The following is an 18,256-nucleotide window of genomic DNA, read 5'->3' on the forward strand; positions in this document are numbered from 1 at the left end:
TGTCCAAACTCTCTAGAAGATAATTTTAAGAATTTGCCTCGTATCTGTTAAATTATCTATTAATATCCAATTTAATGGATAAGTATTACAATGAGCATAATTTTAAAATGTATTATGTATAACAAGGTGATTTTGAGATGCAGTTAACCTTATGGTAATTGGGCCTTATTGATCAGGGTCTAAAACCTCTGCCACAGAGGATTCAGTACCACATGCTTGTCTGCTCAGTGGTCAATGGTTTTACTCTCTCATCAGGAAAGCACAGGGCTAAAGGTAAAAGAAATTAAGCAGAACTAATTTGTTTTTATTTAGTTGTTTAACCAGTCAGCGGTTGGTTTACCTTGCTTTCACTCTCCCCTTTTCGTTGGCAGTGCATGAGTACACACAAAAGGAGCCAGGGGCTTAAAGGAGGGGAGAGCTGTGATACTTTGCTTTGATACTTTTTGCTTAGAGTTATCGCTTTGGAGTGTTTGTTTGCCTGGCACTGTGCTGGGTGCCATAGGATGTCCCAACACTTAAGGTAGCACTGTTGCCTTTAGCAGCGCATGGCTAATTGGAGAACAGTGACACAGGCGAGATGACCTGTGAACAATTCAGGCCTTAGACTGGTCTGGATGGAAGGGGATGGGGAGCCCAGCCAAGGGGGCGAGGGGGCAGCAGCAGGGTGTCCCTGAGAAAGTGGGCCTCGAGGGCCATTAACAGTTACACAGGCAGGGGAGCGGAGGCAGTTCCAAGCGTGCAGCAGGAGCAAAGGCACCGGAGTGGGTACAGGCGGGGCTATAGAGAGAGCCCTGTAATTGCAGCAGACGATTATCACTTGGATTAAATGAGACCAGGCAGGAGGGCCTGAGATCCAGGCCTGGTGCCTTTGTCAGGGCCCGAGTCAGCCCAGGGTCAGTCTATAAAATGGAGGTAATGAAAGCAGTGGGCTTGTAAGAATGAGACCCAGCGTGTGAGAAGCACTGACAGAGTGCCTGTATGTGGCAGCTGCTCAGTTAATGGCCCATTTGTGTACCCGGGGGGGATCCGGAATTGGTGCCGTTTGTTCCAGAGAACAGTACTGTCTTAATGAGGTTTTGAGTTTGATCTCTGACGGGTTCGCAGGATAGGCTGGAGGGGTCAGAGCTGGAGGCACAGGCTGCTCGCAGATAGGGAGCTCTTTCTATTGCTCAGCTCAGACCTGATGAGGGACAGACTGGAGAGAGACAAAACCTGTCACTAGCATTTGGAGACTGATTTTCTGCCTGGGGACAATGAGTAGGAATGTTTCCAAGTTGAAGTCAAGATTTCCTACCTTTCCACACTTAGTGTCTTTCTTCTTTTCTGCTTATTTCATTCCCAAAGACTGGCGACCCTCTCTGTGTCTTACCTTGCTGACTAGGAATTTAATTACCAGCCACGCAGTCATTACACCAGATTCCACCCCGGTGAAAGCCCGTGGCATGTTCCATGGGCGGTATTGTGATGCACACGTGTCTGCAGCGCTTGGTTATCTTTAAAAGCTCTTTCTTACCCCCATACCGCGAAAGTTCGCAGACCCTTTGGCCAGGGGCACCTGCCACAGCCTTGCCTGGAGCCGAGAAGGCAGCCGGAAGGAAAGGCCTTCTCAACCCAGGGGCCGAGCAGGGGAGGAAGTACAGGCCCTTTTCATGTGCTCACAGCATAAGAGGCCAGCGTCCCTCACAGCGCCCAGAAAGAGGCTGTCTGGAAGGTGTGACGCTCCAAGCCACCAGGGACCCTGCCTTTTACAGACTTGAGAAGTGAGTAGAATGGACACAAGGTACCCGAGAATGAGACCCGTTCGTCAGGCCCCTGGAAGAGCCAGCAACAACTTCTCTGCTGTGTGTATGTAGGCTACATGGGGCAACTTAAGATTCACTCTGCTTTATTCCCTAAAACAGACCTCTCCCTTCTGTTAAAAAAAAAAAAAAGAAAGAAAGAAAGATATTTGGAAGCTGGCTTATATTGCAAAATGAACCCACCTAAAATACACTTTTATGAAGTGTTCTGCCATTCTTTTTTTCCAGATGCTCACTTAACATGACAGCCGGGGTGTAGTAAACCACAAAAGGCTACTTTAAAGGAGAGGGATTTGGCTTAAATCCACTGAAGCAGAGCTAAAGCTGATCTAGCCATCCATCCTTAACTTAGTTTAATTACGCCTGGATGTTCCAGTTCTCTGGGCAAATTTTTGAAATACCTGAGTAGAACAAGGTGGAGTTAAATACTGGTTTTAAATGGCTGGTTTGTTTCCTGCCTTGCAAAGAAAGTCGAAGTGGATGTCTCACAAGTTGCCACCCTCCTGCACACCAGAACACTGCCAAGCTTTAAAAGCAATTAAAAGGTTAGGATTGGTAGGGTCCTTAAATTACAGAGATTAGTGACTCAATCTGTGGATGACAGATGATACTAAGAACTCTTTGGCAACCTATAGAAGCCTCCCAGAGGGCCGTGTACCCTTCTCCTCTTTCCCCAAAGGTACAGCTTTTTTGTCTGCTCCCACAGACCACGTGCAAGGCGGGATGTTGACAGGTAGATTTTCTTAAGTACTAGCCATTAAAGTCTCAAGTCTCTTTGTGGGCCACATGAAGAGAAACCAAAATTGTTATGAATTAGAGCTAGTGTTTGGTCCAGACAGCCTCTGGGGATTGAGCAGCATAAATATATACAATTTCAAAAGCAAGAAGTTCTGCACTCCATATGGGGAGCTAATGAAATGCAAATCTGATACTTCAAGTATTGTTCTCACTCTGATGTTCAACTCCTTTTCTCTTAAATGCAAAACAGAAGGACTCAGCAGAAAGACACCATAAAGTGGTTTCTTCAACTCCATGTGAAAAGGACACAGAACTAATCTTTTTTTTTTTTTTTTAAATACGTGGAGCTTTTCTCGTGGTAACTAGACATTTCCACAGCCAGATGGTTTTCATCAGTGGCAGTTTCAACCTTACTTAATGTCCCACTTCTTTGGCCTTGCATGGCTACACCATGGTGTTTGCCCTTACTTGACTCAAGAGCCTTTAGTGTCCTGGAATCTAGGGCTACCCAGGGCCCATATGGTAGAGACCTTGATGCCGGGATACAGTTTTTCCCGTCATATGTTTTTACCCATGCCAACTTGGCTAAATTGTTCCATTTAAGTTTGGGAGTTTTCCATTATGATGTTCCAGTGAACATATTCATGGGAAATGACTGACTCCAGAATGACTAAATCAATCTAGAGACGTCTGCCCAGATCCAGAGTCGCTCTCCACAGCCCAGGAGTTATTATGGTGCTACAGCTTGGACTAGGGAAGATAATGGGTCTTATTCTAGAACATGGACAATTTGGCATGTTGCCTAGGTGCTCTATTTGGGTTTGAAAGCATGAAATAGAAGAGAATGATATTTGTACAATAGGATTCCCAAATCTGTTCCTTCCCTGGCCTACTTATTGGTACATGAAACAACATTCAGTTTCAATAGCAGGATGGATGGTTTTAACAAGATCGTGTCAAAATCTGGAGAAATAGGACAAGCCAGAGGTGTCCAGAGTGGGTTCTTCCCTCCTTCATGGGCTTTATGGCCACCCCTGCACTCATCCAACCCTCTCGTTTACCTGGGAGAGCACAGCTGACCATGTATGCTTCATGTATGCTTGTGTGGAGTGTTTCAACTTATCATTAGAGTCTCTCAAACATTATAACCACCTTTAAAATAAGCACCATGTCTTCTAATTATTTTTTAATTCTCCCAGGTCTAATGGGTGCTCTATACAGAGAGGAAACTCTGATGAAACAATGGGTATGAGAGCACTTTGGGAAGTTTCATGATAACCCTACTTAGCGCTGTTTATTATCAAGTAGCTGCCCTTGAATATTAATGTTACATAAGTACTGCTGCTTTTTTTTTTCTGGGTGGAAAAGTCTGCCTTGCAGAGTATACATATAGTTTATTGAGCCCTTTCTATGGCCAGACACTATGCTAAACATGTCTCATGCATTATTTCACTTTATACACGTACAAAAATCCTTTTTTTTTTGCATAGGTTGTCATTATCTCTATCTTATAGATGAAGAAACTGAGGCTGAAGAAAAAAATTTTTCCAATTTTTCTGACACTGACCAAGAAGTGTCAGAGCCAGGCACAGCCTGTCTGATGCCAGAGTCCCTTCCTTCAAATGTTACACATGAAGGCTGTATGCCTTGCTCTATATTTGTGTGTTCATGTCTTTATTCCCAGTCCTAAATGTCATTCTTCTTGAAGATCATAAACTAGAAGAACAGATCGAATAATTGTACTATAACACGTTAGTGGTAGCTTATAAGGAAGTAAGATTTTTTAAGTAAGTCTGGGTCTGATGCTTACAAGTAGAACAAAAGAATGACCCTATTGTTACAGCTAATAATCTGATTAAGATTTTTTGCCCTGGTTAAGACTTTCGGTTGTATGTAATAAAAACATATTTTTACAAGTATGTTTTAATTTCAACTCTTTTCACAGTCAGTACTTTGTTGTCCTGCCAGAATCAAGACATAAATCCTTAATATAAATTAGTAAATCATATGAATTAATGGTAGATAGAAAAACAGAAAACAGATTTGGGTTTTTGCTTAAATCCTTCCCTATGAGATATTAACTAGATAAGCATTATTTGTAAAAAGAATTTGGGATTAGCAATCAAAAGTCTTGGGTTTGTGTTAGATACTGCCCCTTTGTATATGTTTGACCTTGGGCAAATCACTTAGCCATTCTGAGCCTCAGTTTCTCCCTCAATTAAAAAAAAAAATCATCACAGTTAATTTGAATGCCAAATGAAATAATACACATGAAAACTCCTCAGCTATACATTTTATTTTGTATATCAACTATTCCGTTTTTTAACAATAACATAGATCCTGCTAACCTTCTCAAAATCCATTTTTAATATGAGAGCGAACTTTAAACACTCCTGACACATAAGTCAAAAAGTTAGTTTTAAAAAAAATTTTTTAAAATTTTTAAAAAAAGTTAGTTTTCCCCTTTCACCTTCAATTTGTGGATACTGTATATTAAAGAAAACAGGTGTGTGTGGGTGTTTTCCCTATTTCTCATCTTCCAATCCCTTGTTTAAGGAAACTAAATGGTAGAACATAACAGCTTTGTTCTCTGTGTCAGCAGAGCATTAGAAAGCCCTGGAAGAATGTTAAAGCCCTTTCAAAATACTATTTTTAGGTGCAACATTGTCAGGAAATAAGCTTTCACTGAGAGATTTGGAGAAAAACGGCACTTGAAGATCAGCAGCTGGGATAGCAAAATGAGTTACCTTGTATTAAATTTTTACGGCTCAAGCCAATATCGTTAACAACAAGTAAAATATTCTTCCTCCAGGTTGAAATTATCCAACGATGAAATCAAACGGGCAATTCTAACCATGGATGAGCAGGAGGACCTGCCCAAGGACATGTTGGAACAGGTGAGCTGCCGGGCAACGCTCAGAGCGCAGGTGACACCGGACTCTCAGCAGGGAGCGGGTACTGAGGAAAGAAATCTGGTTGTTGCTGGTAGATGACTTCCTCATCTCTGAATTGAGAAGGTTGAACCAAGCTTCCACACAGCTCTGTCAGAAGCCTCTAGGACTTTATTCTTCCCTTGTTTCCAAAATGATGGGCGAGAAGGACGGCCCAGAATTTGTCAAATGCCTGGGACCCTCGATGCTGGAATCTGTCTCTCATGCTGCCTGCCATCAAGTTGTTACTCCTTAGCCGGTCATAGAAATCTACTAGCTTTAGTAGAAAATGTCTGTTTCACTGGAATATTGAGAATCTCAGCACTGTGAGGTCACAGGCTGCACTGCATAAACTGAGTCATTGCTTAATCCCTGACACAATCTGTGTCTTGGTCTTGGCTCACTGTTCCCACAACCACAAAAGCCACTGTTAACCCCCTAGCACTGTCATCTTCATCAAAACACTCGTATGTGTCATAAGGTGGGGTGTAAACTTCTTGGGGCTGGGCCTTGTCTCCGTAAGTTGTATGGCACTCTTCTTGCATTGTAAATGGCAGGAAATTCAAATGCTGGGGATCGTAAGTATGGCGTAGATTTATACACAATCAGTATACATCCTTGTCCGTGGTATTTGAAGATAATTTGTATTTTTTATGCCCAGGCAACAAGTTGGATGTGGTGCCCTAGCCTCTCGTCATGCAGTGTTTCCATAACATGCTCTGTGCAGCCACGCCAGCTGTGTTGTGTGTTGTCAGCAGCTTGGTTCAGTTATCTCCCAAATGATACTGTTGATGATACTGTACTAGCAGATGCCCCAGGGATCGTTACCTATCTCTCAGTCTGGCCCTAAATTTTTCTGTGCATTGTGGGGACAGTCTCTGAATGCTCTAAGCCTGTTCTGTCTCCTTGTCCCTGCAACAGAATCATATTTTGAGAGATTTTGGTCAAGAGGCCTCCATTTGTTAGAGCCAGGACCACTTAAGGTCAACAGTGGACACAGGTGATCATGATTCCAGGCTGAACTTGAGGTATCACCTGTAGGCATGCTCAGCTCCCAGGAGAAGAAGAAATGGATATTTTGCTCCGCTAACAGGATCCCAGTGGAGTGCCTGTATGTGTGTGTGCATTTTCCACGGTTCTCACTGATTTCCCAGAAGGCCTCAGATACCGGGCAGGGAGGAGTGATGTGTGTGGTATCACCACACCTCCACGGACCCGCCCCTCCCTGAAACCTCTGCAGCTGCAGTCATCCCGGCTGAAAACCGTCACACTTAGCAGTGGAGAAACTTTTCTTGCTGTCCTTTTAAGTTTTGATTTAGTTCCCAAAATAGCTAATGACTATGTTTCCAAGTCTGTTAGGATGCTCTGTGTATAAATAGTGTAAACGTATTCCTTTTTTCGAGCATTTTTAGCTCCTCTGCCCGCTCTTCCCTCCCTCGCTGAATACCAGTCAAAACAGAGCCTCTGCCCCAAGAGAGCGGAGCCCAGCTGCCCTCTGTCCCTCCCTGGCCCCCAGGTGACCCTGCGCTCCAAATGCCTGCATCAAAAATTGCTTCACCCAGAGTGAAGAACTAAGCAGAAAGCTGCTTTAGTCCTTAGGTCTTCAGCCTCTATCGATAAGGTCGTATGCTTAAAATTCCACAAGATCTGTTTACTGTGAAATTGCAACCAGCAAAATTCCTCCTTGAGGGAAAGGATTTCAGAATCTTGCCAAAAGGGCTTGTAGTGCACATAGAACGCACTTCAAGTAAATACAAGTACGAAAATCAGTCTACTGAAGCAGAATCTGGCCGAGTGGGATACTTCCGACCTGGCCTCTCCCCATAGTTCTGAGTGTCTTGCTCTCTGCTCATCTCCCAGGCTCTTTCTTTTCCTCCTTATTCTACCCCCCTTCCTCTGCTTCCTGTGCCTTCACACAGCGTCCTTTACTACTCGTTATGATCTGCATTTGAGCCACATTCCACCCCATCTCTCCTGCTGCTTTTAGCCACTGAGATCAGATCTCAGATGAGATCCATACACTCCTCTTTCTTGGGCTGCACACCTTTCTCCTTATCTCCAGGTGTTTGTCTGGCTCTTCATTCCTCTCAAAACTGTCCAAACACAGTCTGTTCTTGACTCTGACTTGAGACGGCCTGAGCCTTTAGCCTGTGCCTCTCACTGTGCTCTTGTGAGTAACAAGAGACAGATGGTGTCTGTGTTATCCTGAACAGGGGCCTGTAGGCTCAGCAGGGCAGGTATGGGGGGACTCCTGAAACTAGAACTGAATTTCCTTGTCCAGAAGGTAAAAATCCAAACTCGGGGGAAAAAATAAGCCTTGTCGTCTCTCCTCCTCCTTCCTTCCCTTGCCCTACTACCTTCCCTCCAGCACTGAGGACAAACAAGAAGACACTTGTCCAGTGTTACCATTTGAACATGGGAACATCCATGCCTAGAAGTTCTCAGGCCACCAGACCTGTGAATCCCCTGGCATCTACTTCCGTCTTTCCGCCTTCCACCCCATTAGGAGAGAGGGGTGTCCCGGGCTTCTGCTCTGGCCCATCCTTTCCTTGTGCTCAGGGACCTCGCCCAGAGGTCCCTGCCCCTCTCCTCAAGGTCTTCCACCTTGCCCTCTCGACATGTAACTTGTTCAGGTCCCAGCCCTTCCCACACACACCTCTTAAGACCACACATCCCCATGTGCTGCTGTCCTCTCTCTTTTTTGACACAGCCAGTTCTTGAAAGCTTGTTCACTCTTCCTCACCTCACTGCAATCCGTCCTCCTCACCTCCCTTAAGCTGTTCTCACTAAGGGTACAAACTTTCTTGTTGACAAAGCCAGGGAGTACTCTGCAGTCCTTATCTTCCTTGACGTATTGGTGGCATGTGACACCGATGGCCGCTTGCCCCATGGTGAAACACCTCTTCCCTTGGCCCTGTGATTCCACATAGGCCCCTCCGCTGCCTTCTAGGAAGGTTCCTCTTCTTGTTCTCATCCCATCAATGCCAGCGTCTCTCCAGCCCTGCTTTTTTCTCTTGACGGGCCCCCTGGTTACCTTACTCACATCCATGCATGTTGTAACCCACACCAAAGCTTTGTCTTCCAGATTTCTTTGGGATTTCAGACCCATTTGTCCACCTGCCTACTAGAAATCACGACTTGGTTCTCTTGCCAGTATTTCAAACACTAAATTCACCTTCTCCTCACCCACCCTCCTCCAACTTTCTCCTCCTGGGTTCCCTGTTACACTCTGCATACATCATTGCCTAAGCCGGAAGCCTGGACCTCATCCTTTTGACCCTCATCTACAACAGTTGACAAGTCAGGCCAGTTCAAACCCCATAAATAGCTCTAGAACCTGTCCACTACCCGTTCCAGGCCACCACCGTCTCTCACCTGGATTACTGTATCAACAATCTAATCACAACCCCCAATACTTTTGATCCTTTCTAAGTCTTTCTCCATTCTGCAGGCAGAGTGATCTTTTTAAAGTGCAAACTCATTCCCCTACTTGAGATTTTAAGTTACATCCCATGCCCTCAAAATAAAGACTGAATTTTTTACAAGGCCCTTGCTCCTCCCTGACCTTGCCCACTGCTGCCCTCCCCCACTGCTGTGATGGCCGCTCTTCCTCCTGTGTAAGTGCTGCACTGCCCCTTCCAGAACCCAGCATGATAAGCACTCTGCCTGGAATATATTTCCAACCTCAAACCATTCATCTTCCCTGTAGTTCCAATTCTCTTTCTCTGCTGGTGGTACCCAGACTGACTACCTTTTCTGAGGTCCCTTAATTAAATCCAACAAACATTTGAAAACCTACTAAATGGACCACCCAATGCCAGCATCAAGTTTATGGGGATGATCTCAGGGTCCAGAGGCTCAGTGTAATTTTTTTTTAAGAAGTCCAAGAATATTTGATCTAGAAAATTGCACACAAGCACAGCCCTGGGCATACACATACACGTTTGTGCCTTTAAAGAAAATTAGACACATACAGAAGTGCTTTTTCTACTTTAAGTATTATTGCTATCTCTTCCACATTCCATGCTCATTTCTTCCTCCAAAATAAAATATGGAATCAAAAACTTCACATCCCATTGTGTTCCTCTCACCTAACTCTACATGGAGCAAAAAATGAGATGGAATTAGATACGCCAAAGAAATAAGCAAATTGATTAGAAAATACACATAAAAGTACTCATTTCAGCATGATGTAATAGGAAAAAAACATAGAGCTGGAAGTCGAGACCCAGGTTCTATTTCTGAAGATCACACACACTTGCTTTATAATCCTGGGTGAGTGACCTAATCTCTCTGGACCTCAGCTGTAGCATCTTCTCATGAGAAGGTTGAATCTCCAAGGCCTCTCTAACGGACTATGTAAAGTGGGTCCTAGTAAAGAACTTCCCAATTCTGATTTGAGGGGCAGTATAGAACACATAGGTACCAGAAATGAATCTTACACCAGTTTAACTACTTTCAAGTAAAAATAGAAAGGTTTTTTTCCCATTTTATTGAAATATAATTGACATACATCACTATAAACTTAAGGTGTGTGGCAGAATGGTTTGACTTAAAAATGTGAAATGATTTCCACAATAAGTTTAAGTTAGCACCCGTCATCTCATACAGATAAAAGTTTTTTAAAGGCAAAAAAGCAAAACAACCTTTTTTTTCCTTTCTGATGAGAACTCTTAGGATTTACTGTCTTCATAACTTTCATATATATCAAGCAGCAGTGTTAATTATAACCATGATGTTGTACACTACATCCCCGTTACCGATTTATCTTGTAACTGGAAGTTTGTACCTTTTGGCCACCTAAATGGAAAGATTTAATCACTTCATTGTATCTGAACAGTCACCTGTGAGGAGAGCTTATAAATTAAAAGTTAAAATTTCATCTTGGGAGAAATTTAACTGAAAGCGTGAAAAATGAGGGCAAGAATTTAAATTATAAACCTCAGTTTTAATATTTGCATGTACTTTTTAGCTCTTGAAATTTGTTCCTGAAAAAGGTGACATTGATCTGTTGGAGGAACATAAACATGAACTGGATCGGATGGCCAAGGCTGACAGATTCCTTTTCGAGATGAGCAGGTGAGTTTGAAAATGTTTAAAGAGCAAAGATGCCCTTGGCCTTTCTAAGGAAGTGAATCTTTTGATTCCTATTGAATTATCTGGGCCAGTTAACCTGCCTTAACTTGAAGCCTTTTTAAATCCCCAAATCTCCTCAAGTCTGAGTTGTGTGGAACTTGATTGTTTTGTTCATGTGAGTTCTCGCCCATGGGTGAGCCAGGGTCAGAGTTTCTTCACAGTTATCTCTATTTCTGGGCCTCTTTGGCTCATGTACTTTGACCTAATCAAGTCGTAACTTTTCTGGGTTCCAGTCAGTGTCATTCTCGTCAGCACTTTGATCCCTTGGGATTCTAGCTCACTCCTCCTTATACCTCAACATCTCAAGGTTGTTGTAAAATAGAAAAAAATGGGCAGACTCAGAGGTATCAACGTAGAGCCCACATAACGAAATACCCAGGGTCTGGATGTCAAATCAACACACACGCAGACATCACTAATCAATCGTGGCACTCTTCCCACGGAACCTTGTCAAACTTTCTCAACCCTTCTCCAGAAAGCCCCGCAGCAGCTGCCGCTCTGTAATTGAGTTTGGCATGTGAGCTGAGTTGCTTTGCCATCCCAGGCCTAGCGAATTGATTCTGCATTAGACAAGGACCAGTGATCCTGAAACTCTCAGTCAACCCCAGGGCAGAGCTCCTCCCCTGAGTGCCAGTGACCTACATGGTGACCAAGGTGAACATGCCACTCTACATTTCTGCCACATCTGGACTTATTTTTGTTGTTTCACCTCAACTTGCCATTTTGTATACTACTATAGAACAAAGGATGGTTTTGAAATTTTGACACGTGTGCCCAGCAACCCTTCGTGTGGACAAATACATGACCACCTGCAATAACTGCCCCTTAGTAACTGTCTAGATCTTTGCATGCATCTTAATCCTGCTATCAGCCCTGCCAGGAGGGCTGTCAGGCAGGGAGGTATTCTCTGCCAGCAACTGGAGGAGTTAAGGTTCCTGCCCAAGGTCACCTAATAAGAGCAGAACCTGGCCTGCATCTGTCTGATCATATGGTATAGTTTTGGATGAGGGCTGATCGCTAGTCCTACTGGACTGAAGTTTCCACCAGAGAGCAGGTTAGGCAGCGATTTCAGAAGGCCTGGGCAGATATGCCCACCCTCACCCGCTCAGAAACACCAAGCAGCCTGTCTTGGTGGTGATCACAGGCCAGTTCCCTGTTATCTCTAGTCACTAGTCGCTATCCTGGAAGGCAGAGCTTTCCAGCCCTGAGGGGTGCAGCTAGGGACCTAACTGTGAAGAAAGAGGAAGGTTTGGGGATGTGAGTGGGGAGAGGGTGGTGTGAGGAGAGAATGCTGGAGACAAGTTTTACCCTACAGTTCTGCAAGGCAGACTCTGTGGCAAGTGAAGTACCACGGCAGGAGTGCAGGCAACTGCCCTTCATTTGCAGCAGAAGCGGGGAGTCTTTACATTTTCCTTTTTATCGCTTTTCTGTTCTCAAGAGCTACTAGGACTCTGAGGAAGTGAAGGGGGCTTTAGTCAACGGCAGTTAGATCTCACTTTCTTTTAGCAATTGCATACGCTGATTGGAGCTGAGGCCCTGCTGCACTTGCCCGAACACTCCCTGTAGGGCACCGGGAAACGGGCTCTCCAGGTGCAGTTGGCCTCAGGCCCTGTGCTCCTGTCCAGGAGAGGAACTCTGCGTGCGTGTGCGTGTTGGGGTGGGAGTGCTCTAAGGTACCATCACCTCCATATTCATTGAGTGAACGTAGGTGTATTAAGTACATGTTCATTAGTTGATGCTTGCTCTTACAGAATTAATCATTATCAGCAAAGATTGCAGTCGCTGTACTTCAAAAAGAAGTTTGCAGAGCGTGTGGCAGAAGTGAAACCCAAAGTAGAAGGTAAAGTCAAGCTGCCCAGACTGGCAATGATGTTCATCTCAAGTGCCCATTTACAAGTGCAATGCAAGTGCATATAGTAAACTGGATCCCTTTGGTGATTTTTTTTTTTGCTTGAAATCTGTTGGAATTCTGGCAGATAATTACTTAAGGTCTGTCCTTGGCTTGATGGCCTAGCCTGGGTTCTGGAACTCACAGCACACTCCCTGGACTCCTCTGCAGAACTGGGCTTTTGCTATCTGGGTGTTGGTGAGGAATTTATTTGATCACTACTGGCATTAAACCTACAGTTAGCTTTCTCGTAACGGAGCCTTACTGGATTTTTCTGAGAGAAGATTTGAGGCTGATATATGGTTTGATTTTGAGGCTGCTAAACTTTTAGGTGTTTGAAATGTGGGCAACTGAAGAGCACAGCCACAGAGTGCAGGCTGACTTTGGGATCCTGATGACACCTGCCAGCTGTGACATGTCACACGTTTGCCCAGTTTTTCTATCAGTGGAATTGATCAATTGTCCTGTGATGTGACTCACAACAGGCAAGAAAGGGTTTGCAAAGGAATGTGGAAAATGCAATTGCTGCTCTATATATTCCTAACTGCTTATGGTCGGTGAGTCAGCCAAGAGAAAGACTGAGAAAAGCTAGGATTGTGCACCTATCTCTGGGTCTCTTGAACAACTTGAGCTGGCTCTCCTTGCCCCCTTGCTCTTGGCTTCTGGTAAAGGTGTTCGGAAAGTGCTCCCTGGTAGTCTAACAGCCCTATCTTACATCTTCAGTATCTGTTATCAGGTGTGTGGATTTAGGATGGGTATCATTGAAAAGTCTTGTTGTAATAGTCTTATGTATTTTGTTTTGAAGCCATTCGTTCTGGTTCAGAAGAGGTGTTTAGGAGCAGTGCCCTGAAGCAGTTGCTAGAAGTGGTTTTGGCATTTGGAAATTACATGAATAAAGGCCAAAGAGGCAATGCATATGGATTCAAGATATCCAGCCTAAATAAGATTGCTGACACAAAATCCAGTATTGATAAGTAAGTATGGAAGATCTGGGCGCTTAGGTCGGGGCTCAACTTTGTACCCTCTGGTCCTCCTGGGCCTCCTCATCCCGAAGTGTCTGGTCTGCACTTCTCCTTCTCCCGCTCTTTCCTTCTCCATTGACTCCCCCCTTCCTGTCTCATGACCACACGTATCCCCAAGTTCCCACTGGGCCAGTTATCCTTCATTTTCATTCCACAAAGATATCATCTAGTCCAAGTTTTTTGTGTTTGGGGTTTTCTCGGGTAAACTTATTACAGTGTAATACACGAAAGACAAGTTCACTCACCGTAAAGGTACAGCTTGATGACTTTTCACAAATTGAACACATCTGTATAACTAGTGCCCAGTTCAAGAAACAGAACCTTACCAACATCCTAGTAGCCTCCTCACGACCTCACCTAATTGCTGCTCCTCCACAGAGATAAAAAACTGACAGCTGATGATAGAATGTGAAGTGTGTTGGCTTTTTAGGTTATGGTTTCCTTGGTACCTGGAAGCTAGCAGCTATATGAAAAAATGACAGTGTATAAATGCATTTTGGCTGTTGGCATTCAGCTGCTCATCCCAAGACTCATTAAAATGCTTCCTAGAAAGTGTGTTTTAGGTGAAGAGATTCCTGTTAGAGACACCAGACGGTGAAAATGTGCTAGTGTCATTTCCAGGTAAGGGCATTAGGCGTATTAACTCTAGCTTCCCTGAGAGCTGTGTTTCCCCCTGACTTGGAAGGAATTTGTTTCTAAGGTAAACTTCTCTGTAACCCGAATTATTTTTAGAAGTATAGGCTATTCACCCTAATTATTCCCAACCAGTGAGACTTTTTACTCTATATTTTCTATAGGGTTAGTGAAGCATAGCATTATGGCAACCCTGAATCCATCGTATAAGAAACAAGCAGTGTGTTCAGTTGTGGGGCTAAACCTTATTTTTGCATTGTGTAGAAATAGATTAACAAAGCACAGCTGATACATTCTATCAACACCACCTTATTTTTTTTTGAATTTTATTATTTTTTATACAGCAGGTTCTTATTAGTTATCTATTTTATACACATCAGTGTATATATGTCAATTCCAATCGCCCAATTCATCACACCACCCCCCCCCCCCCACTTTCCCCCCTTGGTGTCCATACGTTTGTTCTCTACATCTGTGTCTCACTTTCTGCCCTGCAAACCGGTTCACCTGTACCATTTTTCTAGATTCCACATATATGTGTTAATATATGATATTTGTTTTTCTCTTTCTTACTTCACTCTGTATGACAGTCTCTAGGTCCATCTGCATCTCTACAAATGACCCAATTTCGTTCCGTTTTATGGCTGAGTAATATTCCATTGTATATGCGTACCACATCTTCTTTATCCATTCGTCTGTCGATGGGCATTTAGGTTGCTTCCATGACCTGGCTATTGTAAATAGTGCTGCAGTGAACATTGGGGTGCATGTGTCTTTTTGAATTATGGTTTTCTCTGAACACCACCTTATTTTTAATGTAAGCACTTGATGCTTTCAGAGCCCGTTCACATTTGATTGTCACAACAACCTGTGAAGTCCCCAGGCCAAGTGTTGTATCGCCTGTTGTCAGATAAAGAAACTGAGGCAGGGTCAGGTGGCTCATTTAGCTTGTCTGAGGTCACAACCAGTAAGGTGTTTGGCCTTACAGGTATTTGACAGTTGTTCTAGTGGTCTGCCCACAGCTCTCCTCTACCAACAGACTGATTTTATTTGGAGGTTGCAGTAGGTAACTGCAGCATCTTACTTGCGTATCAAGAGCAGCCATCTTTTAAGGAAGGGTATTTTCTTCAACTGGGCTTGCAGGTTGGGGAGGAAGGAAATCCTCGCCACCAGTCAGTCCTATTCTCTTTCTCTCTCTCTCTCTCTCCCTCCCCCCCCTCACTCACTCACACACACTCACACACACACATTTGCCCCCCACCTTCCAACTTACTGATAATCTGGCACTTACTACATGATTATCGGCTAGTTAATGATATAAAATTTTTCCAATACACAATAAGCCTTTTCAAAACAATAAATTAAAAAATTTCTGATCTTCTTCTTTTCCCTTTTCACTCTGCATTAAAGGCTTGTTTCTGGTAATGACCAGAGAGTAGTCAAATGTGAGGCTGTTTAGTTGTTTTTATTATTCAGGAATTTATATTCACTAATATGAGGTGTTATTTGGATAGCAAACAAATGTGGTTTGCTATCCAAATGTGATCTGGTTTTAAGTCTTTCTACACTCAAAAAGGCATATATGGTTAATTAAATAAATTTCTCTGACTAACAAAGCATTTCTCTGAAATAATGAAGGAAAATGGCATTACTCTTTCTCGCGATGGTCGCTGGGATTTTGCCTCTCATGCAGCCGGCACATGGCAGACACATAGATTCTGTGAAAGGCAAAATTGAAGTGGAACAATACAGCTGAACACCTGCAAAATAAGTGGCCAGAACTATTAGCCAGTGTTTTACTTTGCTGAGCAATGGTTTTCTAATTACTAATGCAAGAAAAATAAGGGGAAATTTTTTTCCGTGTGGGCCACTTGGCTCAGAGGAATAGGATTGCATTGACTTCTAGGAAGCTGCAAGGGTAACCAGAAATGGTTTGCATTGCTATGGGGAAAAAATTGTTTGGCAGCTCTGCTTTACTTTTGTTGGGAGGGTGGGTACTTAGCCTTGTGAATTAGCAAACTGCCTAAAAATTATGGAAATGTTTTTAAAGAAATGCATTTGTGTCCTCCTGATGATGCTAACTTTCAGTAGCGTAAGTGGTTCTTGATCTTGGCTGTTAGTCTCAGTGGGGAGTTTTAAAAAATACCCACACCTGGTCCCACCTCATTCCAATGACTGAATCTCAGGTTGGCCCAGGCATCTGGGGTCCAGGTGATTGTAATGTGCATCAGAGTCGGGGACCAGGGGACCAGGGGACCAGACTACCACAGCGTGGCCTCATAGATAGTGTTATCAGATGCCCGTGTTTTTTTTTTTTTTTTTTTTTTTTTTTTAAAGGCTCCTCTTTTTTTTTTTTTTTTTAAGATTTATTTATTTTATTTATTGATTGATTGCTATGTTGGGTCTTCGTTTCTGTGCTAGGGCTTTCTCTAGTTGCGGCAAGCGGGGGCCACTCTTCATCGCGGTGCGCGGGCCTCTCACTATCGTGGCCTCTCTTGTTGCGGAGCACAGGCTCCAGACGCGCAAGCTCAGTAGTTGTGGCTAACGGGCTTAGCCGCTCCGCGGCATGTGGGATCCTCCCAGACCAAGGCTCGAACCCGTGTCCCCTGCATTAGCAGGCAGATTCTCAACCACTGCGCCACCAGGGAAGCCCGATGCCCGTGTTTTCAACCCAGGTCAGTCAGGGTTCAGCCCTGTCACCACCAAAGAGGGAGCTGGTTGTGCAGTTAGGAGCTGAAGTGTTGCTAAAATTAGGCTGCGAGGGTATCATATCCATGATGGCACAGTCCTGGCCCATTTCCAGGCCCTGCCCTGAAATACGGGGCATTCTAACTTTCCAGCCATCCTTTGCTGCCACAGCAAAACAGATGAGTCAGAAGGGAAAAATGTTATCACCCAGTCGAAAGAAACCCTTAAATGAGAATCGTCAGTAATTTTCATCAGTGAGTTGCTGCTCTATACTTTCAGACTTGAAAATTAGCTGTCCTCTGTAGTGGATTAAACATCCCTCACTCCCCACCCCACCCTGCTTGTTAGGAACTTGCAGGGAAAGCCTCGTCTTTGGGTGGATGCACTGTGAAGGGATGTCCCCTTTGTCAATGGTTCACACTCATTTCCATCACCCATCGCATTACACAAATTTTGAAGGATCCCCATTATGGGCCAAAAACGTAATTCTTATCCCCTGCCCTTCCCTTTCAGAAGATGTGTGCTTCTTTTGACATATATTTTTGTAAATCCCATGAAGGCTCTCCTCTTCTCCCTTTCTCTTAAGAATGCCTGCCTTTCAGGAACCTACACATTTTGAAAGTAATGCAGGGATATAGCATTCTTGTGGAAGGAATCACTTGAATATACAAATCATATGCAGATATTAACCATGTTTAATACTCTCTCCTTCTGTAATTATAGGAACATTACACTTTTGCACTATCTCATAACTATTGTGGAAAATAAATACCCCAAGGTTCTCAATCTAAATGAGGAGCTGCAGGACATTCCTCAAGCAGCAAAAGTAAAGTAAGTACTTAGAGTGAATTGTTTCAGTTTTTTTAATCCGTTGGACTGTGGTTTAGCCGTTGAGATAGTTAGCGTTGCATGAAGAGGGTCCTTCCGTTTGCTTTCCCCTGAACAGTGTATGAAGTAAAGTTTGAATCGTATCCAAGTCACTCAGATGTGTTACATGAGTTTGAATATACGGTTGACTTTTTTTTTTTTTTAAGTTTTAATTTTTATTTATTTTTATTTATTTATGGCTGTGTTGGGTCTTCGTTTCTGTGTGAGGGCTTTCTCTAGTTGTGGCAAGTGGGGGCCACTCTTCATCGCGGTGCGCAGGCCTCTCATTATCGCGGCCTCTCTTGTTGCGGAGCACAGGCTCCAGACGTGCAGGCTCAGTAATTGTGGCTCACGGGCCTAGTTGCTCCGTGGCATGTGGGATCTTCCCAGACCAGGGCTCGAACCCGTGTCCCCTGCATTGGCAGGCAGATTCTCAACCACTGCGCCACCAGGGAAGCCCACGGTTGACTGTTGAACGGGGGAGTTAAGGGTGCCGACACCCCCCGAATCCCCACTGCACAGCTGAAAATCCAACATATAACTTCCTAGCTGACC

General features: G+C 44.0%; 1 protein-coding gene across 4 annotated transcripts in view; it reads left to right on the forward strand.

Annotated features, from left to right (window-relative positions):
- The window catches only part of DAAM1 (dishevelled associated activator of morphogenesis 1), a 174,110-nt gene that overhangs the window by 136,663 nt on the left and 19,191 nt on the right, over positions 1–18,256 (forward strand). For 3 of the 4 annotated variants that reach the window (XM_059914323.1, XM_059914322.1, XM_059914324.1), the window contains 5 exons: positions 5,350–5,434; positions 10,440–10,546; positions 12,355–12,443; positions 13,297–13,465; positions 17,558–17,665. In XM_059914323.1, the coding sequence (XP_059770306.1) occupies positions 5,350–5,434; positions 10,440–10,546; positions 12,355–12,443; positions 13,297–13,465; positions 17,558–17,665 (558 nt within the window). The remainder of the gene's footprint in view (positions 1–5,349; positions 5,435–10,439; positions 10,547–12,354; positions 12,444–13,296; positions 13,466–17,557; positions 17,666–18,256) is intronic. The other variant, XR_009500928.1, reaches the window with a different exon arrangement.

The sequence above is a fragment of the Balaenoptera ricei genome, chromosome 2, assembly GCF_028023285.1.
Source record: "Balaenoptera ricei isolate mBalRic1 chromosome 2, mBalRic1.hap2, whole genome shotgun sequence".
In the NCBI taxonomy this organism is placed as follows: Eukaryota; Metazoa; Chordata; class Mammalia; order Artiodactyla; family Balaenopteridae; genus Balaenoptera; species Balaenoptera ricei.